Here is a 22149-nt window from a genome sequence, read left to right as displayed (position 1 = left end):
TGTCAGCTACAATTGTACTGAGCATAGCATAATGTACAAACTTGTTGAATCACTATATTGTACACCTGAAACTAATGTAACATTGTTTGTAGACTATGCTCAAACTTAAAAAAAAAACAATTTTTTTTTAAAGACTGCAGCATCTCTTCCTGCCTCAGATTCCAATGTGCAAGCCAGCCCTGCAGATTTTGCCCTTGCAAGCCCCATAATGGCAGGAGCCAATTCCTCAAAATAAATCTCTGTATACACACACATAGGCATTTGCACATACATACATGTACAGACATAAGTCCCACGGTTTCTTTTCTCTAGAGAACCCTGACTGATACAATCACCAGAGGTGAACCCTGGGCTCTAGGGAATAACCCCAGAGTCCCTGAGGGGAGGAGGAGGTGATTTGCAAAAGAACCAAGCCCAGCTGGGGCCAGGAAGAGGAGGGAGGAAGAGGAGGAAGCAGGGAAAGAGGAGGGAGGAAGGAAAGTGTGAGAGAGAAAGGGAAGGGCTGCAACTTGCCTAGAGAGGATGACATGGTCTGGACTGCCTGGCCCCCTCCCTGGCCCCACCTGTCCAGCACTGGGACTAATCTGGAGCCCAGCAGACCCAGGCCCTGCCTGCATTCCTGAAGGCCCTGAGGAAGCCCTTCCCAGATCCAGTGGAGCAGCTGCAATGAAATCCGAGCTTTCTGGAAGGCCACCTTAAGAGCGGAGAAGTGTGCTTTTGGGGGACCCAGGAGCCTGGGAAGCAGGAACCATAGGCTTCTGCTGGCCAGGGCTGCCAGACTGAGCAAATACAAATACAAACCGCCAACTAAATCTGAATTTCAGATAAAGGACAAGTAAGTTTCTTTTTTTTTTAAGGTTGTATTTATTTATTCATGAGAGACACAGAGACAGAGAGGCAGAGACACAGGCAGAGGGTGAAGCAGGCTCCCTGCAGAGGGGCCCCCCCCCATGCGGGACTCAATCCCAAGACCCCAGGATCACGCCCTGGGCCAAAGGCAGGTGCTCAACCACTGAGCCACCCACGGGTCCCAGGACAAGTAAGTTCCTAGTGTGAGTACACTCTGTGCAACGTTTGAGACAAATTTACACTGAAGATGTATTCTCACGGTTTATCTGATATTCACAATTGACTGTGTATCCTTTATTTTATCTCTGGCAGCCCCTGTGCTCTGCCCATTCTAATCACAATCTCACGATTTGGCCTTGATCAAGTCTTTCCTTTCTTTGGGCCTCTGTCTCCGCACTGGACGATGGAGCTAACAATCCCCACCTTACAGCGTGGCTGGGAAGCCTCCACTGCCTAGTGTGACAACCTTGGGGGCCCGAGGCCTGGAAAATCCCTAGAGCACAGGGGACTGGGCCAAGCCTTATGGCGCCTGAGAAAATGGCTCATGCTTAGTGAAGGTGGGGGGCTACAGAGACCTAGACCCCAGTGGAAGGCTCCCAAAGAAGAGGGCCAGAAAACACAAAGCTCTTTTCACCCTGGAGATTAGACAGATGCCTCTGGAAAGAGGAAGGAGGGGCCCAGAGAACATCTGGCCGAGACGTGTGTGTAAGTTTGCAGTGCTCTACACAAATGAGATCATACATTTGAGGTACGTGCTGTTCCGCAGTTGACTGTTGGTTTTGGTTGGTTGTTTCTTTTTTTCTTTTTTTTTCCCCAAGTACCTGACACATATTAGGAAAACCCTTATAAAAGGTAAAAAGAAAAATGCATAGAAGTGTGTGACCTTACATGTACACATTTACATGAAGGGAAGGACAGGGGGTTCTTGTCTATCACTTTTCTTAAAAGGGTTTTGTGGAATTTCCCCCCAGTTTTATTGAGAAATACGCAAGTTGCTTTTTTAAGTGCACAGCGTGCCTTGGGGATCTTGCATGTCAGAACAAATCTCCCTCACGTCTTTGAAACACAGCTTTTGCTGCACAGCTGCGCCCCTGTTTACTGGCCTGCTCGTGGACATTTTAGGTGTCTAAAGCTTTTCACTTTTATAAACAAGATGCAATGAGCGTTCCTGGACATGCCTCTTTGCACACATATGTAAATATTTTTGTAGGGCAGGTGCCTAGAAGTGGAATTGTGGGGTTCTAGGGTGTGCATGTTGACGATTTTTGCTAATACTGACCGATAATCTCCATGCCCCTCCTAAGAGACTGCAGCAGGTGGGACCTCACCAAGTGGAAGAAAGTTCTGTTTTCTTCAGAGCCTTATCAGCAGGAGATATTATGAGACTTTCTAAAAGGCATCGGTATGATGGGTAGAAAATGATATCTATCTTATTGTTGCCTTAACTTTATTGCTTTAATTATGAATAAACCTGAGCAATTTTTAATATGTTTATTGATTTTCTGTATTTCTTTCCCGTGAACTGTCTGCTGGAGGGCTTGGATCCTTATTAAAACAAGAGTGGTTTTATTAACAGAAAAACATGGGGATGAAAGCTCCCCCTCCCTTCAAGCTAAACGTCTCCAAAGAAAACATATCATCTTTTTCCCTAAAGGTGATCATGAGCACAGAGCCTCCACTGGGGGCCAAACAAATCCAGTTAATTGCATCCTCGTTTGTGCTGAAATCTAGAGGGCATCCAGACCCCCACAGAGCAGGTGTCTAACTCGGGCTGCTGCCTGCCTGTCTGCCTGCCTTTGTCTTACATCTGTCTGTCCCTCTGCCTGCTGGAGCGCAGGCCTCCACCAATGCCTTCCAACCACTGGCCTTTTCCAGCTGTTCAGCCAGCCATGTGCTGGACTCAGATTCCTGACAAGCATGGGGCCCGGCAGTGCTGTGCACTGCCTGCTCCCACCTCCCTGGCAAGTAGCAGTAGAGGGTGACGGGAACCCAGGCCCAGGATCAACACACCTGGGAGTGACACCGGGGCAACTTAGGCAAGTTGTTTCCCAAGCTCTGAGCATCTGTTTCCCATTTTCACATGGAAGATTGGGCAAAACCCAGTTTTAAACTATGTTTTACTGTTGCAGGGAGGTATGTTGAGGCTACTTGGGCTTCAGGGCAGGCTCCAGCCTCTCTTCACACAGAGCAGCTCTGCTTTTATCCACTTTCTCATATCCGGGTTCTAGGGAAGAGACCATTCGAAGCCAATATCCGGGTTCTAGGGAAGAGACCATTCAAAGCCAATGGGCGCATTGGTCCATGACATCCCAGCTCTGCTCAGAGCCCAGTTTCAGGCCAAGCGAGTAACCTGATTGGGGCTGCAAACTCAGATTCCAGGCATCTGGGAGTTTCCTCTCCACTTGTTAATGAAACTTATGAACCTATAAACAATTCTCCTTCCTGCTCCTGGAAGCAGCTGGCACTGATGTCATCCCTGGAGCCCCAGGGCCTCCCCAACCAGAAGGGAAGGGGAAGGGGAACTAGTGCAGCCTTGCAGCTGTCCCTCAGTTCCTTAAAGAGACAGGAAGGACAGATGCCTAAACTTGAGCCACTTATAAGCAGAGAGGGGGAAATAAGTGGCAGGAGCATGTGGGGGCAACCCTTCAGACTCATCCCCCCCCCCGCAGAGACAGGGCCACCAGCAGGAGGTTATAGGGAGCTCCTCAATTTCCAAATGTGGGCTCCTCTCATTCAGTATGACTGTCATGAATCATGACTGACTCAGTGCCAAGCCCTGAGACCAGGGACAAGTTTCCTGTCTTCGTGGAACTCATGCTTAGAGGGCAGACAAGAACAAGTAGACAGGCAGGCAGAAAGCCCATGGGTCTGAGGGACGGTAACAGGGGCTCATTTTGTTGGCAGTCCTGCCCTGAATCCGGCTACACTCTGCCTTCCTGGAAGGGTCGTGGGTACCCTCTTGAGCTTTGTCAACCTAAGGGCAAGAGACTGACTCTTGTCCCCAAGACCGACAGCCTCTGCCTACACACCTCCAGGACAGCTCACTGCTTCCCGAGGTGGCTTGGACTGGGTGGAAATGCTGGTCACACACCCCACCTCCCAAACTGGTCCACCCTGGAGGGAGCAGCCCCAGCAGAAGTGTGGTAAAGACACTGACACAGCCGCAGCCCAGACTGACAAGCTTATGTCTCAGCAGCCATGGCTTTCCCTGCAGCCCCTGGGGCAGCCCCCACGGGAGAACTCAAGGGAAGTGTTGCTAGCTAGGCACCTGGTGGGGAACTCAGGACTGCCCTGTGTGCACGCGGACATGGGACAGAGCAGCCCTGAAGAGCAAACACTGGGAAGCTTGCCTTCTGCCTCCCGGTGGAGCCGGCTGCTGTCTCTGTTGTTCATGTCTTCTCTCCACAGGCCTGAGAATCCCTTGCCCCAAAAGCTGGCAGCAGATTTGGAAACCGAGAGGGATTTAGTTGTCAGCTTGCCACTCACTTTTGCCCCATGTGCAGGGAATCCTTGGAGTGGGTGGGAAAGGCCTTCCTTCCTGATCCTAGCTAGAGGCAACGGTGTCAGATAAGGTGACCTCACAGAATCCGCAGCCTTCTTGCTTGCAGGGTGACTCCCCAGATTGAGATGCATCTGCTCTCAATTGTTTCCATGTCCAATGACTGAGACGTGACGTGTATGTACAATTCAGGAGAATCAGAAGCCAAAGGAAAATGGCCAACAATAATGAAGAGGTGGAAAAAAGTGGTGCAAAGTCTCAGACACTGACCAGCTCAAAAGCACAAGCAACGGCAGCTCTTATGAGCCAGAGAACAAGGTGGAAGAGAGGAAAAACCCAAGGTGAGAAAGACAGGCCTGAGAAGCTGTAGACAAGTAGATACTTTTCCTGTTATCCCCCATTTTATTTTATTTTTTTAAAGATTTATTTATTTATTTATTTATTTATTTATTTATTTATGAGAGAGAGAGAGAGAGAGAGAGAGAGAGAGAGAGAGAGAAGGGAGAAGCAGGCTCCATGCCGGGAGCCCGACGTGGGACTCGATCCCAGGTCACCAGGATCCGTGCCCTGGGCCGAAGGCAGGCACCAAACCGCTGAGCCACCCAGGGATCCCCTATCCCCCATTTTAGATGCACAACCTGAGCCCAGTTCACTTAGCAATTCGGTGGCAGGGCTTAGACGCAAACCAGTGGCTTCAGACAGGTGACCTGGGGTCCTCGGAGAAGAGGAGAAGGCCCCAGGGGGGGACTGGCTCAAGAGAGCCTCAGCAAGCCTCCTCCAGCCCCGTCCCCCCTTGCCCTGCCTTTCACTCTCCCAAGACAGCGGTGGATCAGAGCCCAGGCTTTGAAGTCCAGCTGTCCCCTCCCCACAAGCCCTTAGGGTTGGAGGCCTAGCTCCTCACTTAGTAGCAATGTGCCTTGGTGGTTCTGTTGGGAAAAGGCGGGTCAGGAGGCATGGCATATGAAACACTGAGCTCCTACTAGAGTTAGTGCTTGAAGCCCAGCTGCTGGGATTCTCACAGAGGCCACAAAGCCTCCTCCTTGCTCGTTACAATAGATGAGCTGCAGTGCTGCTAGCAAGGTTGGTGGCCCCCTGTACTTGGGCTCATCTCCAGCTCTATCAGTAACCCAGCTCTGCGCTCTCCAAGGCCTTCAGCTTCTCCCCCTTGCTAAGATAATTCTCTTCAACAAGGAAATATCATCACTTCTTTCCCAGCATGGGGATTTTGGTTCCATTAGGGCAGAGACCTTGTCAGCCTCACTCACCACTCTGTCTCCCATGCACTTGGCACAAGACCTGACTCATGGTAGGAGCTCATTAGGTAGTTGTTGAGTTAAGATGACCTGGGATCCCTGGGTGGCTCAGTGGTTGAGCCTTCAGCTGAGGGCGTGATCCTGGAGTCCGGGGATCGAGTCCCACGTCGGGCTCCCTGCACAGAGCCTGCTTCTCCCTCTGCCTATGTCTCTGCCTCTCTCTGTTCTCTCATGAATAAGTAAATTAATATTTTTTAAAAAATAAATAAATAAATGAGATGACCTGAAAATTTTAAAAAGGGGGAAAAAAACTGTCTTCCCTTAGTATCTTGTCTCACTTACTTATGCTACTGTCCTTTCTCAACTCCTTGAAAGTGTCACCCCCACTGTGCATGCACACCGTCTCTGCTCCTTTACCTCCCAGACATTCATCTCCTCATTCTAGTCTGCCTTTCTCATCCGCAACTCAATTGAAACTGCACCAGGCCAAAGCTACCACTGACCTCCCGGCTCCATCCAATGAGCCCACTCCACTCTTCATCTTACTTGACTTCTTGGAAGCATTTCACATCATTGTCCTTTCTCCTTCTGGAAACATTCTCTCCTCTTGGTTTCCAGGACTCTGCACCCCCATGGTTTTTCCCCCTGCCTCTGGCCTCTTTCCTGACTCATGGGTTCACACCCAAGACTTCATTTATCATCCTTTTTGTATAATCTTTTTTAGATGATAAAGTGAATAGAATTCCGGTAAGCAGAATAATACCCCCCCCCCCGAAAGATGTCAATGTCTTAATCTCCAGATACTGGGAATATATCAGTTTTCATGGCAAAGGTTGAAGATGGGATCCAGTTTGCTAATCTGCTGGTAAAAATAGGAAGTTTGTCTTGGATTACCGATGTGTCCAGTATAATCACAAGGGTCTATAAACATGGAAGAGTGACAAATACAAAAATGTCAGGGTGATGGGATGTGAGAAAGACTTAACTATGCAGCATTTTTTTTTCAATTGCTTATGTTGGATTCTTTCCTCATTAGCAAAGAATTTCACTCAGTATAATTGTACAAATATCTTTGGGTATGTTTATCATCTTTATGGTAACTTGACCCTAGTCCTCCCGCCTTAGTCCCCTCAGACACACTCCACACCACACACTTCGCACGCTCCCCCGACCTACTCTTCTTCTGCTATGACCCTTCCCATTGAATGGTCCTATGCCTCAATCTGAGCCTCTAAGCCTCAGAGTCATCTGGGACTCCTCCCTACCCATCCCAACCAATCAGTCACTATGCATAGTCCCATCCCACCTGTGATAGTAAATTTTATGTGTCACCTTGACTGGGACCATGGGGTGCCCAGATTAAGCCTTGTTTCTGGGTGTGTCTGTGAGGGTGTTTCTGTATGATATCAACATTTGAATCAATGGACTCAGTAAGCAGATGGCCCTCCCCAGTGTGAATGAACATCACCCAATCCATTAAGGGCTCGAATAGAACAAAAGGAGCTCACATGTTGTGATGAGCATGGGGTGACATATAGAAGTGTTGACTCACTACATTGTCCACCTGAAACTAATATGACACTGTATGTTAACCATGGAATTTCAGTAAAAACTTTTTAAAACAGATAAAGCACAGATGCTCACAGACACAGTTCAAAGCTGTGGCAGCTGGATACTGAGGCACCAAGTGCAGCTGGTGAGGAAAGAGCCTGGTGGTGTGGCTCCTGCTGCTCCGGGTGCACACAGCCCGTGGACCAGGTCACTCCAAGACAAATGTTGGGCGATGGATGCTACTGTTGCTTTTGGCCTATTTTTATAAAAGCAAAAATCTTCTGCTGGCTTCTTTCAGTTAGCGAAAACAGGTGCTAATGCAGGTCTTTCATAAAACCCAAGTGGCATAAAGCAAACTTTTGAAAAGCAGGGGGGTGCCCATAAGTCCAACTCTCTATCTCTGTATATGACTCCTACTGGTTCTGTGTCTTTGGAGAACCCTGATACAATATCCTCAATATATTATTCAGTATTTGAGCAAAAAGCTTCTCAGTAGTCTACTGCTCTCTGTCTCCTCTGTCACTACCCTAGCCAGTGCCATCACCACCTCTTGCTTGGATGACGGCATAGCCTCGTACCTTATCTCTTGGAACTTGTTGTGACCCCTTCAGCCCATTACCCACATAGCAGGCAGACTGTTGTAAATATAACACTCAGCATAGTACCCTCCAGTTCCATCCACGTCGAAGCAAATGGTGGGTATTTGTCGTTTCTAATGGCTGAGGAATATTCCATTGTATACATAGACCACATCTTCTTTATCCATTCATCTTTATGCTGAGTGAAATAAGTCAATCGGAGAAGGACAAACATTATATGGTCTCATTCATTTGGGGACTATAAAAAATAGTGAAAGGAAATAAAGGGGAAAGGAGAGAAAATGAGTGGGAAATATCAGAGAGGGAGACAGAACATGAAAGACTCCTAACTGGGAAATGAACTAGGGGTGGTGGAAGGGGAGGAGGGTGGGGGGTGGGGTGACTGGGTGACGGGCACTGAGGGGGACACTTGATGGGATGATCACTGGGTGTTATGCTATATGTTGGCAAATTGAACACCAATAAAAAATAAATTTAAATAAATAAATAAATAAATAAATAAATAAATAAATAAATAAATATAACAGGCCTGGCCATGTCCTCTTGCTCCTCAAAGCACTCCTCGGTGCCTTCCCATTCTCACTGCAGAGTAAAGACTATAGCCCTGAGTGTAGCCTCGGGGCCCTGCATGGGCTGCCTTCCCTCAGCCTCTCCAGGCTCATCTCGCTCAAAGATTTCCCCTTATGCTACCCTGGCGTCTTCTGTTTCCTTAAAAACTTGACAGCCTTGTTGGATTCTAGACCCCTTCACGTGGCATTCCTGTCTGATTGAATTGTCTTCCATGCTCTTTGCCTGACTGATTCCTACTCATCCTTCAATCTTTAGGTTGGGCATGGCTTCCTTAGGAAGGCTTTCTCTGGCAGCCCGCAGCCCCAGCCCCCCAGACTTTCCCTAGCAGAAACTGCAACACACGTCATTGCTGTGGCTTATCTAATGCCTTCCCCACAAAACTAGTCCCAGAGTTCCAGAAAGATACGACCTAGGATGTTGCTATACTCCCTTCCAGAGCCCCATGGCCTGGCTTGAAGCTTGTAGAACACCATGCTCTGTCAGCACCTACCCCCCTATGCCCTTATCAGCCCCAGGATTCAGGAGTTCTAGGAGTGACTGGTCTACTCAGTGTGCTGCTGCGATTTAGTGTATCCAATCTGATATGAAATGATAGCCGGCCTCTATTTTGTAGCACATAAAGCCTGGTGACACTGAATCCATCACGCAGTGTTAAGTTCCTCGGAGAAATTGCTGAACGTCACTGTTATTGGAGCTGCTAGTCTTGTGATTCCTAAAAACAACATATTTTTCCTATAAACAAAATGTGAGTGGTCACAAACATTTTGTCTATTCTTCAGGCTTTGGGTTCTCACATCACTCTCCCCAGAGGGACCCTGGGAAAACTATTCTGAAGCCCATTTCTCTCCCAATCCCACCTGGCCTGTCAGAACCTTTGGCAACTGTCCCAGACCTGTCCGTTTGTGGCAAGGAAGAAACTGCTCTAGGAGGCCTGGTTTGAGGCTGACAAGGTGCCCCTGTCTTCACTGGCCTCTCAGAGAAGTCCCGATGTCCACCCCTAAGCTTTTCCAGAGCGTGTGTGACGTGCCCAGGGTTGGGATAAGGAGCAGCAAAGACTCTCCCTGCTACAAATGGAATGTTATAGCCTGAATTGTGTTTCCTGCCCAACTCTCACCCCCAAATTCTTATGCTGAAGTCCTGACCTCCAATACCTCAGCATATGACGGTATTGGGAGATAGGATCTTTAAAGAGGTAACTGAGGTTAAATGAGATCAAGAGGAAATTAGGACACCGACACACACATAAGGGAGACCATGTGAGGTCACAGGCAGAAAAGAGTGGTCTACAAGCCAAAGGGAAAGGCCTCAGAAGAAACCGACCCTGCCAACGTCTGGCTCTCAGAGCCCCAACCTCCAGGATCCTAAGAGAATACATTTCCATCATTTAAGCCATCCAGGCTGTGGTACTTTGTTATGGTCACCCGACCTAACTGACATGTGAACCCTGGGTCTTAACTGGATAAAAGAATCAATCGACACGTCTTATTTCATTGAACACTGACTGTGAGCCACTGTGCTGAGTTCTGAGGAAGAAGTGAGGAGAAAATTGTTTTACACGGTCCCTGCCCTTGTGGAATTACCAGTTGGGCAGGAGGAGGTGTGGGGACACTGGCAGGTTGGACAGGCCACAGGAAATCAAAAGCAAAGTGACCTCCCAAGAAGACTAACAGTGTCATCTGAGTGGCCGGGGTGGGGCAATCAGGGCAAATGTGAGTTCCCGTGATGAGGGCAGCACTTCCTGCTCGTGAGACCTTGGCCAAATGGCATACCTCCCTGGCCTTCCTTCCCTCAGCTCTCACAGGTCTCTCGGGAGGACTGTCTCAGTTATTGTGTCCATAAGGCCTGGCATACTCCAAGTGCTCAATAAAGGCTGGCTATGATCATTTCCAAGCACAACTCACGGATCCTTCCGACGATCCCTCCATCCCTTTGCTAGGTGCAGTCTCGGACCAGCTGCTCGAAGGGTTTGGCGGTAGTATGGGATGGAGGCTTCGGGAAAGGATGACAAAAGGGATCCCAAGTCACACCCAGGAAGCAGTCTCTGGCCCCTTCCCTACCATCACTCCTTTAAGTCCCTGCCCTGACTTGCCCTCACCATCCATAAGCAATCCCAGTGCCTTGGCCCAGAACGTGTAGTGCTGTGGTACAGCAGGCAAACAAGAAAGGGAGGCCCAGTCCCTTGGATGGTGCCTGAACAGGGACTTTGGAAGCCTGGGAACTCCCTCATGTATTAGCTTCCTCACATGGACTAGCCTGGGACTCTACGTCCCTGCCTAGAATGCTTGTTCCTGACAAAAAGAGCCTAAAGTGCAACCCCCATGTTCAGAATGTGACCCCATCTGTGCCCTGGAGTCCGCTTGAAAAGTATTCATTTGACTTCTCCACATCCCCAGAAGGTTGGCATCACTCGACAAGCCAGTCCGGGATAGGAATGGAACCCAAGGCCCCTTTCTGTCATTCTGGCATTTGGCCTCCACATTCAATCCTCGAAGGAGGCCCTACATTTCATGGTCATTTTCTCTTCACTGCCATGGCTTTTCCTATTTGAGGGTGGATTATTTTCATTACTGGGGATTGGTCCAACTTGCACCAGCAATATCCCGTGGCCATATCTCACCCCACACCAACAGCTGGGAGTACTGGGGGCTGAGACTATGCTTCCATCAAGGGGAAGCGAGGGCATCCTTGCCCTCTGAACAGTCTCTGAGTCTTGCCATTCTCTGAATTGGGCAAGCAGAGCCAGAGCAAAGCTTGAGTATTAAGTCCTACCTTCATGGGACACAGAAAACTTTCTCCCTCCCACCCCTCCCCCAGCCCTGAAACCAAGCAAGGTATCCTTTTAGCAAGAGAGACAACCCTGTTAGTAGCCAGGGATCAGGTGACAGGGAAGTTGCTAACTTGATTTGTGACAGACTTTACTAACCCGTCCCAGGAGGATGGGTCAGGAGATCATCTTACACATAAGGACAATCTTTTAGGACCCAGGACATCTCTGCTTCCTGCTTCTAAACTGGTTTGGGCTGTTTCCTTATCTACAGCCTGACTTTGGGGGGAAAAAAACCCCACACGTTTGGCCCACAACCATCCATGCCCCAGTGAAAGTTCTGGAGTCAGCAGGGATCCGAGAGTGATGAGGACAGGACACAAGTGAATGCCATGTGCTCTTTATTATTATTAATTATCTTCTTGTACAGAAAGAGACAAAGTCGAACAGCTAAACTCAACAATTATAAAAAGAGAGAGAGAGAAAGAATCAGAAGCAAGAGGGTTGGTTGCTCCCAGGCTCCAGTGAAATCCTGACATACTACTGAATGTACAGATTTCCCAGCTGACATGGGTCAACACATGAATACAAGCACAGTTTAAAGTGGTACCAAAATGAATCCATTTCACAGTAATCATGTCTAGAAGCTCAGTTGCACATATCAGGGTTTCCACTGTCACAAATTCACAATCACAGAGTGAAATAGCAGGTGTGTTCAGGCCTGGGAAAGTGGCATCCGGAAGGGGAGACAGTGAGGGAGGCAAAAGCAGCTGTGGGATTTGTTTCAATCTTGAATATCTGTGTTAATGCTCAGGCTGGGGCGGGGGAGGGGCAGGCACTGTGCAACGGTCAGATGTCTCAGTACAGTAGAACAACTGTTGAGGCAATGAGCCCGAGGGGGTGTGCTGTTTGGATATCCTTGTCAGAGAAATTCTTGCTAGAGAGAGACTCGCCGCCCACAGCCTGTGAAAGGAAAAGCTCCCAACGTTCAATATTTGGGGGCGAATGATGGGAGTGGCCAGTCTGATAGCAAAACATCGGCTTCACAGAATATTTAGCAAGATACACAGCTACGTTACTTTAAATTGCAGGCTACGAGAATGAAAAGCTACAGCACCCACCCTTCCCGCAATGGAGAGAGACCAAGAGACCATCCTACGCACAAAGAGCCTCACACACGAGAATTGCTGAACCCCAAAGCTGAAGGCACGGTGAAGGGATCCCTGATATCTTGAGCCTTTTATTTGAAAAAAAAGTGCTCATTTTAACTAGATCCCTCTTACACATAGGACCCTGAACATCGACTAACATCGCGAAGACTATGTCAAACCTTTCTACGGAGCAAGAATCGCAGATACCGTGAATTGAGATAATTTAATAAGATAAGTTGTGATTTGTCTATAAGTTCTGAATTAGTGGGCTTCAAATTAATAGGCTTTTACCATGGTTGCAGGCAGTCTGATTACAGTACTTTGAAATTAGCTAATTATACTGATTAGTAGGAGCAGAGTTCGGTGGGGAGGATGTGCTTGTTTCTGAATCGGCACAATCCTGAAATGGAGCTTCATTACTTGTCAAGCTGGAAAGCTTTGCTGCCCAGCTCTCCATCTCAGCCTTGAACGTGAGGGCACGTGCAAGACACAGCACACAGGCACACTCCTAGAAACACAGGGCGTAGGTGAAAAAGAGCCCCCCTCCCCACCCCCTTCCCCAGACAAAAGAACAATCTAGAGGCAGTGTTGTTTTTTCCTTCTTCTCAAGGGATGCCATTCGGTTGTCAAAAGATCAGCCCGCAGCCAGAGAGGAACCATCTGGTTCAAACTCCTTAACAAAAAAAGACACTTTCCTGTCCTGAATTCCTCATATTCAGGCCACCAGAAAGGCAACATCCAACCCACCGGGCAGATTCCTGTTTTCCCAAGCACCCTAAGGAATTCGCACTAATGGCAGTGGGATTCACAAGCGGAAGAGGAGGCTCCTGGCCTCCAGGTCAGCCTGCTTGGTGTTGCTGGGCACCTGTGCGCTTCACTCTTTCTCTTGTGCTTTCATTTTGAAGAACCCCAGGCGATGGGGAGCAGCGTGGAGGGACAGGTTTGCGATTCTCGTTTTAAAAAGTCTTAAAAAGTGTTTTAAAGCCTTTTCTCTTTTTTTTTTTTTTGTCTTCATGAAAAATATCTGAACAACTAGCCCCACCATTTCCAAAGGCAAGAGTCACACATTTGTTCCACCACAAAAGGAAAAGGAAAAAGAAAAAGGCCCAGGAGTGCTCAGATCTCCTTCAGCTGTTGAGACCCGCAGAACAGGGGCAGAGGTGGGGGACACGGTGCCAGAAGGGCGTGGGGGGGGGGCGTCCCACAGGGCAGAGGCCCACAGGGTGGAGCTGCTTAGTCTTCTCCTAAAACTTTTGGTGAAGTGGGGGCAGAAGGTGGTGACTCTGCGGGGCTTGGACAGCCAATCTCAGCTTTCCTCCCTCGGGGTCCCGTCAAAAGGCTGTCCAGCCCCAGGAGGTGACATTCCTCCCTTCAGACCGGAACCCTCCTGGTACAAATATAGCCACACACCGGCTATTGTTTCAGATAAGCATATGAGAAAAAGGCAACGTGCACACGTGTACAGGCACGCATGCACGGGCGCACGCGTGCACACACAGGCACACAGGTTCCAATACAACAAAAATGTAGCTACTACAGATTTAGCATTGTATCAAACCAACGTCCATACAAAGACACAGTTTGAAAAGGTATATACAGAGCATTCGTAAAAGCCGAGTGTGCACCGTGAGGAGTTATGACCCTTGTGTACTATAGACTTTGTTTTCTACAATAGACCGCAAAAAACGTCCCAGAGACCACGGTGGCAAGCCCACCTGTTAGAATCCCGCGGAGCACCTTAGCGGGAGCACACAGGGCCCCAGGAGCTGCTCTCGAGCTCTCCCTGCAGGCCCGCACTCGCTGGCCTGGCGCCCAAGGAGGCAGCATGTGCTGCCCTCCCGCAGGCCAGGCTCCTGCCTCCCGCTCCCTCCCGGCTCCACCCGGCTTGGCAGGGCAGGGCTCCGCGGATGCCAAATGCAGCAGGCCTTCCTTGGCATGCTCCCTTTGGCTCTGGTCAGCGGGGCCTGCGCCCCGCTCTCTTCTCAGTGGGGAAGAGACACACGGGGCGGGGGGTGGGGGGTCAGGGTCTTCTCCCCCGCTCCCAGGTGGCTCACAGGCCTCGGGCTGCCCAGGGTCCTCCACCACAGGCCAAATAGGAGGGACCGCAGCCTCCATCCTGGAAAGAGCAGGGCCCTTCTAGGCCAAAAATCCCTTTGTGAAGAAGGGCAGGAGTGTCATGTTAGAGGTCCAGAGGGAGGAGAAGAGGAAGGAAGGGAAGGTGGGATGCACCTGGTTGGCACCTGTGGCATCAGAGAGCTCTCATGGAAGGACAGACGAGAGAGAGCAGAAAGCATCACCCGGCAGGACACTGACTCCCCAAGTCGAGACTCAACATCAGAGTCACATGAAGGCCCCCATGAGACGGGTCTCCTGTAAGCTACACATTTCCAGAAGCATCTTCCTAAGGGCAAACTGCACTAGCTCCCTGATGCTTCAGGAACTGCACAGGCATTATTAGCTCAGTCAGCCTCCCTTGAGTCCGGGAGGTGGGGGGAGGATGGAAAAACCCAGCCACCGGGTCAAGCTGTCGAAGTCGGTGGCCTCAGTGGGATAAGAATACAAGTCTCCTAAACTTGAAGTGTGTCCCAGGGCAAGTGTTCAGGATGGGAGGGGCCTCCAGAAGTCACCCGCGGCCTCGAGGCAGGGCTGCGGTCAAAGGACGAGGCCCGATGCCTGCCTTGGAGAGCTGTTTGGACGGAGAGAAGCTTGTCTTGTCAGTGGGTTTTGAACTGCTGTGGCTGCCAATAGACCCTGGCTGTGCACTCTAATGGACCCCACAAAGATTTGCTACATTATTTTAAGCACCACAGAGAAAAAGTGATTTGGCTCCGAGGCCAGGAGGACGGACATACAGGGCTAGGGGGAAGCGGTGTCGAGAGTCTTTTACGTGGTCACGGTCAGTTCAAGGGCAGGTCACTCCTGCCCCACTGCTGTCCAAAACCTCCCTGAAATGCAGAGGTGGACAGCTCCTGGGCCGCAGAGAGGGGTCACTAAAAATGGACCAGCACCTGGCCATAACACAGGAAACCCTGAAGGGGTCTTCAACCCCAGGTCACAGGCTTCCCCACCTCCCCTGCCAAGGAAGTTCTAGAAAGGGACACTTTGGGATCTTTTCCCCAGGTGAGCACCATTATTAAGGAGAAATCAGTCAACTGAAGTTCAAGTTCAACTCAATGCACCTGCTCACGAAAAGGGAAGTATCCTCAAAGTTCAAAGCTGAGGAGGCCAAGTTCTTGGGTTTTGTCATCCCAGGGTACTATCAGCCTCAGTAGGACAGAACTCCAGCGCTCTGGCCCAGGCTGTAGCCCTGAGCACTCAGAGGCCAGGGGCTCCCCAGGCAGGGTCACCAGCATTAGTGTTCCCAGAGCTACGATTGGGCTCAGGCCAGTGGGTAGTGGCTTTAGCACAGCGGGTACACATCTAGAAAGCCAAGGTCTTCGGAAGGCCAAGCACACTAGAACCAGAGCTAGCTTCCAGGATGGCAAAGTTCGCACAGGCCTCTCACTCAATCTGGCAGCCACCCCCGTGCCCCTCATCCTTCACACACCCCGTCCTCCTTCCAGCTGGCTCCAGATATTCCTTTTAATCTGGTCAGGAGCGTGTGTGGAGGTGGGTGTCGGGGCAGGGGAGTATCACAGATCTGATGTCCCTCGGTCCCCTATGAATGGCCCAGGTTGTATTGTTTTGCTTTATTGTGTTGGTCGTTTATTTACTCATTATTACTCTTTTTTGTGGTTGTTGTTCAGTCCTTGTCCCCGTCCTCAAAATGTTAAGCGAGGACGGAAAGCAGAAGACGGGGGAGGAAAAGGGACTGCTGATCGCCTCGCCTCTCTCCCTCAACCTCTGTGGCCTAGGCTCCCAGACACACACAGGTCTCCAGCCCGCCGCACGGCCCCGGGGCCTGAGCCTACGCACATTCGGGCCACAATCCACTCAATGGGCTAATACCTTTGGCATAAGAGAAGCCAGTTCCTGACGGGAGGACAGGATGGCGGGAGCATGGGGGCTTCTGGGAGAGCTGGGCTCTCTGGCCTGTGGCTCCCCCCAGGGCCTTTGACGCATGTGTGTTCCCTACCCCCCCACCTGTCTCTGACAGCTGACTTCCTACAAATCCACGGTTAGGAAATTATTTGGCAACAGGAGGCTAAGGCTGTTCTGTGGTGGCACAGTCTTTAAAAAGTTAAAAAGAAAATAGGAGACCCCTGAAAAGAGGCTTTCACTCCGGACAGGACAGAAGTCCTACTACTTGTCCGCGCCGGGGTTGGTGGCCACTATCTCCTCATACTTTGGGGGTGGGTCGCTGTAAGAGACACTCGCCTCCTCACTGCTGCTCTCCTGAGGCGCGGTCACCTCCTCGTAGGACGGGGGAGGAGTGGCACTGGACAGCCTGGAGAGAGAGAGCTCAGGGAGGTAGAGGGTGCTCTCGAGGCGGACCGTGGCTCTGCCCCCGCGACTGGGCCCCAGCACCACCTGCGGGTTGCTCCCCGCCTCACGATGCCCAGAGGACTCCCCCTGGCTATGCACAGTGCCCCGGTACACCATGACCCGGGGCAGGCTGTGCCCGGCGCGACTGGCGAGGTACCGGTTCTGCGCGTACGACGGGTGGTGACGGGTGGCTTTCTGCAGCTGGCACCTCCAGATGATGAACAGGGCGATGACGATCAGGAGCGCCACCCCCAGAAGGGGCACCACCACGTACATGGCATCTGAGCTTTGGGCCGGATCTCGGACCGAGTAGACGGCGTTCGGGTACCCCTTCCAGAACTCCATCTACAAAAGAAAGGGGGCTGCTTGCACCTGCACGCACGACCTCACGGCCCAGCTGGAGCCCCGAGACCTCCGGCAGGCCTGGCACGTTCCGCGGGGCCTGTGGCCGCCCCCCGCCCCCCAGCTGGCCTACCGCCGACAGCTGCCAGGACAAAGGAGGGTGCTCCCAAGTGACGAGGCCCCCAGAATCGGGCGGCTGGGGCGCTAAGGCCACGTCCTTCGATGGCCCTGGTGCCCCTGCCACAGACTGGGCGGCCTTGCCTGCACGCCTTGTGACCGGTCCCAGGCTCCCCTGCTCCCGCAAAGCCGCCCTGGGGCAGCACATGCCGTTTTCTCTTTGTCCTCGAACACCTCCTTGACCTCCTCGTAGCTGCAGACCTCCTCCATGCACTCTCGCTCGATGGTGCCCTGGCGCAGCTCCTCCAGGAACTCATTGGCGCGGGGGAACCGTTTCAGGACCGAATGGGCATTCTTGGCCTCCAGGAACACTGAGGAGAGAGCCGTACTGAGGCCTGGCATGGGCAAGGGCCCTGGGGCTCCTTCAGCCCCGACTCAGCCCGGACAGGGAAGCACAGGGAGGAAGGGAAGCAGGACAAAGCCGGCAGGCGCCGCGCCACCCCGGATACGGCTGCGCCTCTGCACCCAGGATCGAAGGGCTGGCTGACCTTCTGCGATGCCACCATGCACCTGCTTAGAACACCACGGACCCGAGCAGATGCAGGAGTGTGGGGCCCCGGGTAGTACAGAGGAAAATGGGGCCAACCGCAAATCACCCCATAGGACTCTACCAGGGCGGTGCCCCGTCCCTCGGCCTGAATGGCCACCTGTGACGTCACCAATTGCCCAGACCCAGACAACCTACTACCAGTCCAGTCTGGGCTAGATCGGGGCACTGGGCACATACAAATCTGAGAGCGCCCCGGGGAAGAGGGTCACAGGGATCTATGAGGAGAAAGGAAGCCCCAGGAGCCTGGGCACAGATGCGTCCTCCAAAAGTGTCACTGAGTGCTGGCCATATCTACTTATTCCCAAGGGAGGGACCCAGGCCTAGTCGAGCTGCCCCGCATGGTCTCAGCTACATGCTCTGTAAACCTGAGCTAGTATCCTGTCCACCAGCCCCTTGCAGTGCCCAGGCAGGCAGGGCTTTCCCAAAAAGCAGGCGCCCATTACCAAAAAGTAGGCCTGTCGTATTAGTTTCTCTCATACAGGCCTGGGCAGGTGCACATCTACAAGTGGACACACACTCGAGGATGGATCCAGAGCTGACAGGGGAAAGCTGCGACCCACCAATGAGACAGGGGCCTCAGGGACACCCTGGGGACGGGCAGGCTGGACAGGACTTGAGAGGTGAGCATGCACCTTTCCTGTGAGTCCCTGGGCACGGCCACTCACCCCTCGGCCCGGGCCCTGGCAAACTCACCTGCCATGGCTGCTCCCTCAGCTCCAGTGTCTCACTTGCCTGGCAGAGGAGAAAAGCAGAGTTACAGTGAGGTCACACCTCAAAGCCTACAGGGCACCCCCTCGGCCCTGGGATGTGACTCCCACCCCTGCTGGCCTGGTCAAAGGTCAAAGCTCACGTCACCCCTGTGCCACTCACAGCCTCCCGTCCTCCCCCAAGCTCCCTGAGGCCCAGCAGAGCCCAAAGCTAACCTTCCTTCTGACTCTTCCCCCCATGACCAGAGTCTGAGAGTGTAGATGACCTTTAAAAGAAAGAGGGGGCAACCCCTCCTACAGGCCAAGTTTCCTCCTTCCTCACTTCCCTTAACAAGTCTTCGCACTTTTGAGTCAGAAAGGACCTCCGAGGGATGGAGAATTAGGTGAGGTCAAGCACGCCAACGGTGACAGAGACAGGACCCACTCTTAGGGACTCATTTTGCTCACAATGGTGAGTCCCAGAAACCTCTAATGACAAGTATGTTCCTTGAAAACTGGCGGCCCGTGTTGAAGAAGCAGGTGCTGGCAGCGCTGAACGGGGCGACAAGCATCTCAGAAGTCATGGCCCAACCCCGGGTGACCCACTGTGTCTGTCTGCACCGGACAGGGTACCGAGGGTCTCCTGCAACTAGCTCCCTCTCCTCTCATGGCATCGAAGACCACTGCAGTGGGGCATGAAGATAGTGACCGGCGTGATCGGAACTGAGATGCTTAACTCAGCGCAAGGGTTGCCTGCAATGTCCCAAAGCCCCGCTCCTGCTCAGGAATTCTCCAGCCACTATATAAACCAGGGCCAGTGCTCCCGCGCACGCGCACGTATCCCGGAGCACTGCCCGAGCTGTCCGCACCTGGGAGCCATCACCCCACTGCTCCCTCCCCAAGCAGAAGCTGGGGGTTTATGACTACCTGGACGCAAGACACTGGAACGTGCAACCCGTCGCGCTACCCTTTTCACCTCGGCTGCCAGGAAGCTCAGTGTTAACGCTGACCGTGAAGCCCAGCTGGTGAAGCACCTATGCTCCTCTTTGGCAGCGTGGCACACGCTTTTCTATTCACAGGTGCAGGGCCTTGTGTGTATTTCAAATATACCCTCCAATCCGATCGGCAAACACGTAGGCTATAAATGGTAAATAAAATCAAAGCTAAAGGAAAAACAGCAAATCTATCCCCTGTCTACAAGAAACCCCACGTCAAGGGGGATTTTGTCTTTTGAACCCCAGGACGATCCCACCCAAAACTCGGGGAGCGACTCCGTCCCCCAGATTGGTCTACCATGGTAAGAAGAGTTGGCCCTCGGTGTGGAAGGAGTGAAGACGGACTATTTATCTCAAGATTCTGCCTCTGACTGGTCTGGGGTTCCCTGAGGGCCAATGCCAGTCACGTGGTGAGGGTGTGGGTGTGGCACGCCTAACAGCAAAGGGTTTGACTGAATTAAAAATGGAGCTGTTGTGTCACGGTCTGCAAAGATTGAGTAAAGGCTGTCCTAGCGAGTGAAGATGCAAAGCCACACATTGCATTGCTTATCGAAGAGAACTGCCGTGTCGGTTCTGTTCATTTTTACGTGTTAAAATTACATAACAGCTTACACACAGCCACCTCTTGTCCCAAACACACCTGACTTGGGTGCATGCACACCCACACCTATCATAGCCACGAATGAGTGCTCTCCTGACACTTGCCAAAGTTATTAGTTTATTTTTAAGGTTCAAAAAAGGCAGGAACTCCTCCTCTGCCCCCCCCCAAAAAAAAACCCAGCTCACAGGGAATGGCCCACTCCATTAACAATTCTGCAGCCACCAACAATTACTGCTGCTGCTGCTGCTAAGAGGCCGCCTCCCCCTCCTTCTCCAAAATTTAGCGCCTGCTTCTTCCCCTATAAATACACCATCAATAGGGCGTTGCTATGGCAACAGTGAGGAAGCGTGAGGGCTCCAGACAGAGAATGCTGCTGCAGTCACGCATATACATGATGTCCCTCCTACCCCTGGTGGATACTGTAAGGCTGATTGTAGGCCCAAGGAATTTTTAACCCACTCCCCCCAGGAACACAGCTGAATCCTGAGGGCCTGGAGAGGAAGGAAGGCAGGGACTGGCCGCCACAAAGACCTTCCTTAACCCCAGCCTGGGCTGAGGCAGCCAAATCACAGCAGTCTGAAACGTCGCTCCCCAAATCCCCCGCATGGAGACAGGAGGCCATCAGAGCACCAGGTGTCCCAAGACGTGGCCTGCAAACCACTTCTCCCAATCCCAGCCCTTTTCATTCCCCTCACTCAGAACTAGCTGTCGCCAGGAAAGGCTTCTGTGATCGCCAAAGCTCGTGACTCATCAACCCACCCAGTGACATGAAACTCCCAAATTATGCTCCAACTCCAACTCTGGGCCCTCCTGGTCCCCTTCCACTCATGCCAGCCCTTAACGTGCCCGTCCTTGCCCACCGTCGCCCGCCAGCTGCGCCCTGCCCAGGAGCGCCAGCCTCTGGCCCGGGCACACTTCTCCTGGGGCTGCTCGGGACCCCTAACGCCTGGGCCCGGCCGGGCCTCCGGCCCCCCCCCGCCCAGCAGTGCCCCGCGCCCAGCTCAGGGGCCCTGTACTCCGAACCATGCCCTCGGGGCCGGGGCGCCCAACCCCAACGGCCTCACCGTTCTCTGGGCCCAGGAGGCGGCCGCCCTGCTTGCGCACGCAGCCCGCCACCTCGCTGCGGCGCCTCTGCCAGCAGGGCCCTGTCCCCGCCCACCTGCTCCCCGTCGGCCAAGCCCCCGGCCCGGCCCAGCCGTCCCCGCCCGCCCGCCCTCCCCGCCCGCCGCCCGCCCGCCGCCCCGGGGCCCCCCGAAGCCCGCCCGGCCGAGGCCGGGGCCGAGGTGCGCCTGGAGCTCCCGCCCCTCGCAGCCGGGCGCCCGGGCCCTGCCCGTTACCTCGGACCCCCCTGCCCTGCTGTCCTCTGGGGACTCCGCCGCTGCCCGCCCCCCACGCCCCGCTGCGCCAAGTCTGGCCTCGCGCCCCGCGCCTCGCGCGCCACCCTCGAGCGCCACGACCCCCGGGCCCCGCTCGCCAGGCCGCGATCGTCGCGCCGCACCGCGCGCCGGGCCCCGGGCCGAGGACGCCAGAGGGCAGGGGGCGAGGAGAGCGGGCCGAGGGGGAGGGCGGGCGGCCGGCGAGCTGGGCCGGAGGGGCGGCGGCGCGCACCCAGCACCGCGCGCCCGCGCCCCGCTCCGCCGGCGCCGCCCCTGCCCCCGCCCGTGCTGCCGGGGGGCGGGGCCTGGGCGGCGGGCCCGGGGCGCGCCGGGGACCCCCCAGCCAAAGGCGCGGGCCCCGTGGTGCCCCCGGGCCCTGGCCCTCGGAAGCCCGGGCGCCAAGGCGAGCTGGGGCGGCCGCGCCCAAGGCCCACGCGCCCGGGCCCCGCGCAGCGCACCCTCCCCCACCTGTCCCCGACCCAGGCTCACCTGTCATTGTGGCCAGCCCGCCCCCGAGAGCCGGCCGAGGAAAGAAGGGGCTCGGGTCAGCACCCCCGGCCCACCTCGCAGGGCTCCAGCGGGCCCGCGGAAGGGCTGGGTGGAGGCTGCGTTCCGCCAATGACTGGGTGACCTTGGCTCCTTCACTTACCGCCCCCCCCCCGCCCCGGGACGGCAGTCTCCCCGCCGGTCAAATCTGGTAAATGGGGAGAAGCCTGCCTCCCTCGCGGGGCTGCAGCGAAATAAAGGAGGAAATGGGCTTG

At 53.4% G+C, this 22149-nt stretch overlaps 1 protein-coding gene across 5 annotated transcripts; it reads right to left on the bottom strand.

The window, feature by feature from the left end:
• Positions 1-11469: 11469 nt before the first annotated feature.
• On the bottom strand, positions 11470-21380 carry PRRG3 (proline rich and Gla domain 3). Of its 5 annotated transcripts, none has more exons than XM_055338870.1 (5): positions 21077-21126; positions 19344-19554; positions 18424-18462; positions 17331-17491; positions 11470-17006 (listed from the first exon to the last, which is right to left on the bottom strand). In XM_055338870.1, the coding sequence occupies exons 3-5, from the start codon at positions 18428-18430 to the stop codon at positions 16479-16481; spliced, it is 696 nt and encodes a 231-aa protein (XP_055194845.1). In that variant the 5' UTR covers positions 18431-18462; positions 19344-19554; positions 21077-21126; the 3' UTR covers positions 11470-16478. The 5 variants fall into 5 exon arrangements, with proteins under 5 accessions (XP_055194845.1, XP_055194846.1, XP_055194848.1 ...); XM_055338871.1 differs by lacking the exon at positions 21077-21126 and adding an exon at positions 19710-20940; XM_055338873.1 differs by lacking the exons at positions 19344-19554; positions 21077-21126 and adding an exon at positions 21350-21380.
• Positions 21381-22149: the final 769 nt, after the last annotated feature.

The sequence above is a fragment of the Nyctereutes procyonoides genome, unplaced genomic scaffold (assembly GCF_905146905.1).
Source record: "Nyctereutes procyonoides isolate TBG_1078 unplaced genomic scaffold, NYPRO_anot_genome, whole genome shotgun sequence".
NCBI lineage: Eukaryota > Metazoa > Chordata > Mammalia > Carnivora > Canidae > Nyctereutes > Nyctereutes procyonoides.
The sequence above is the reverse complement of the archived record's forward strand: the minus strand, read 5'-3'. Positions and strand labels throughout refer to the sequence as shown.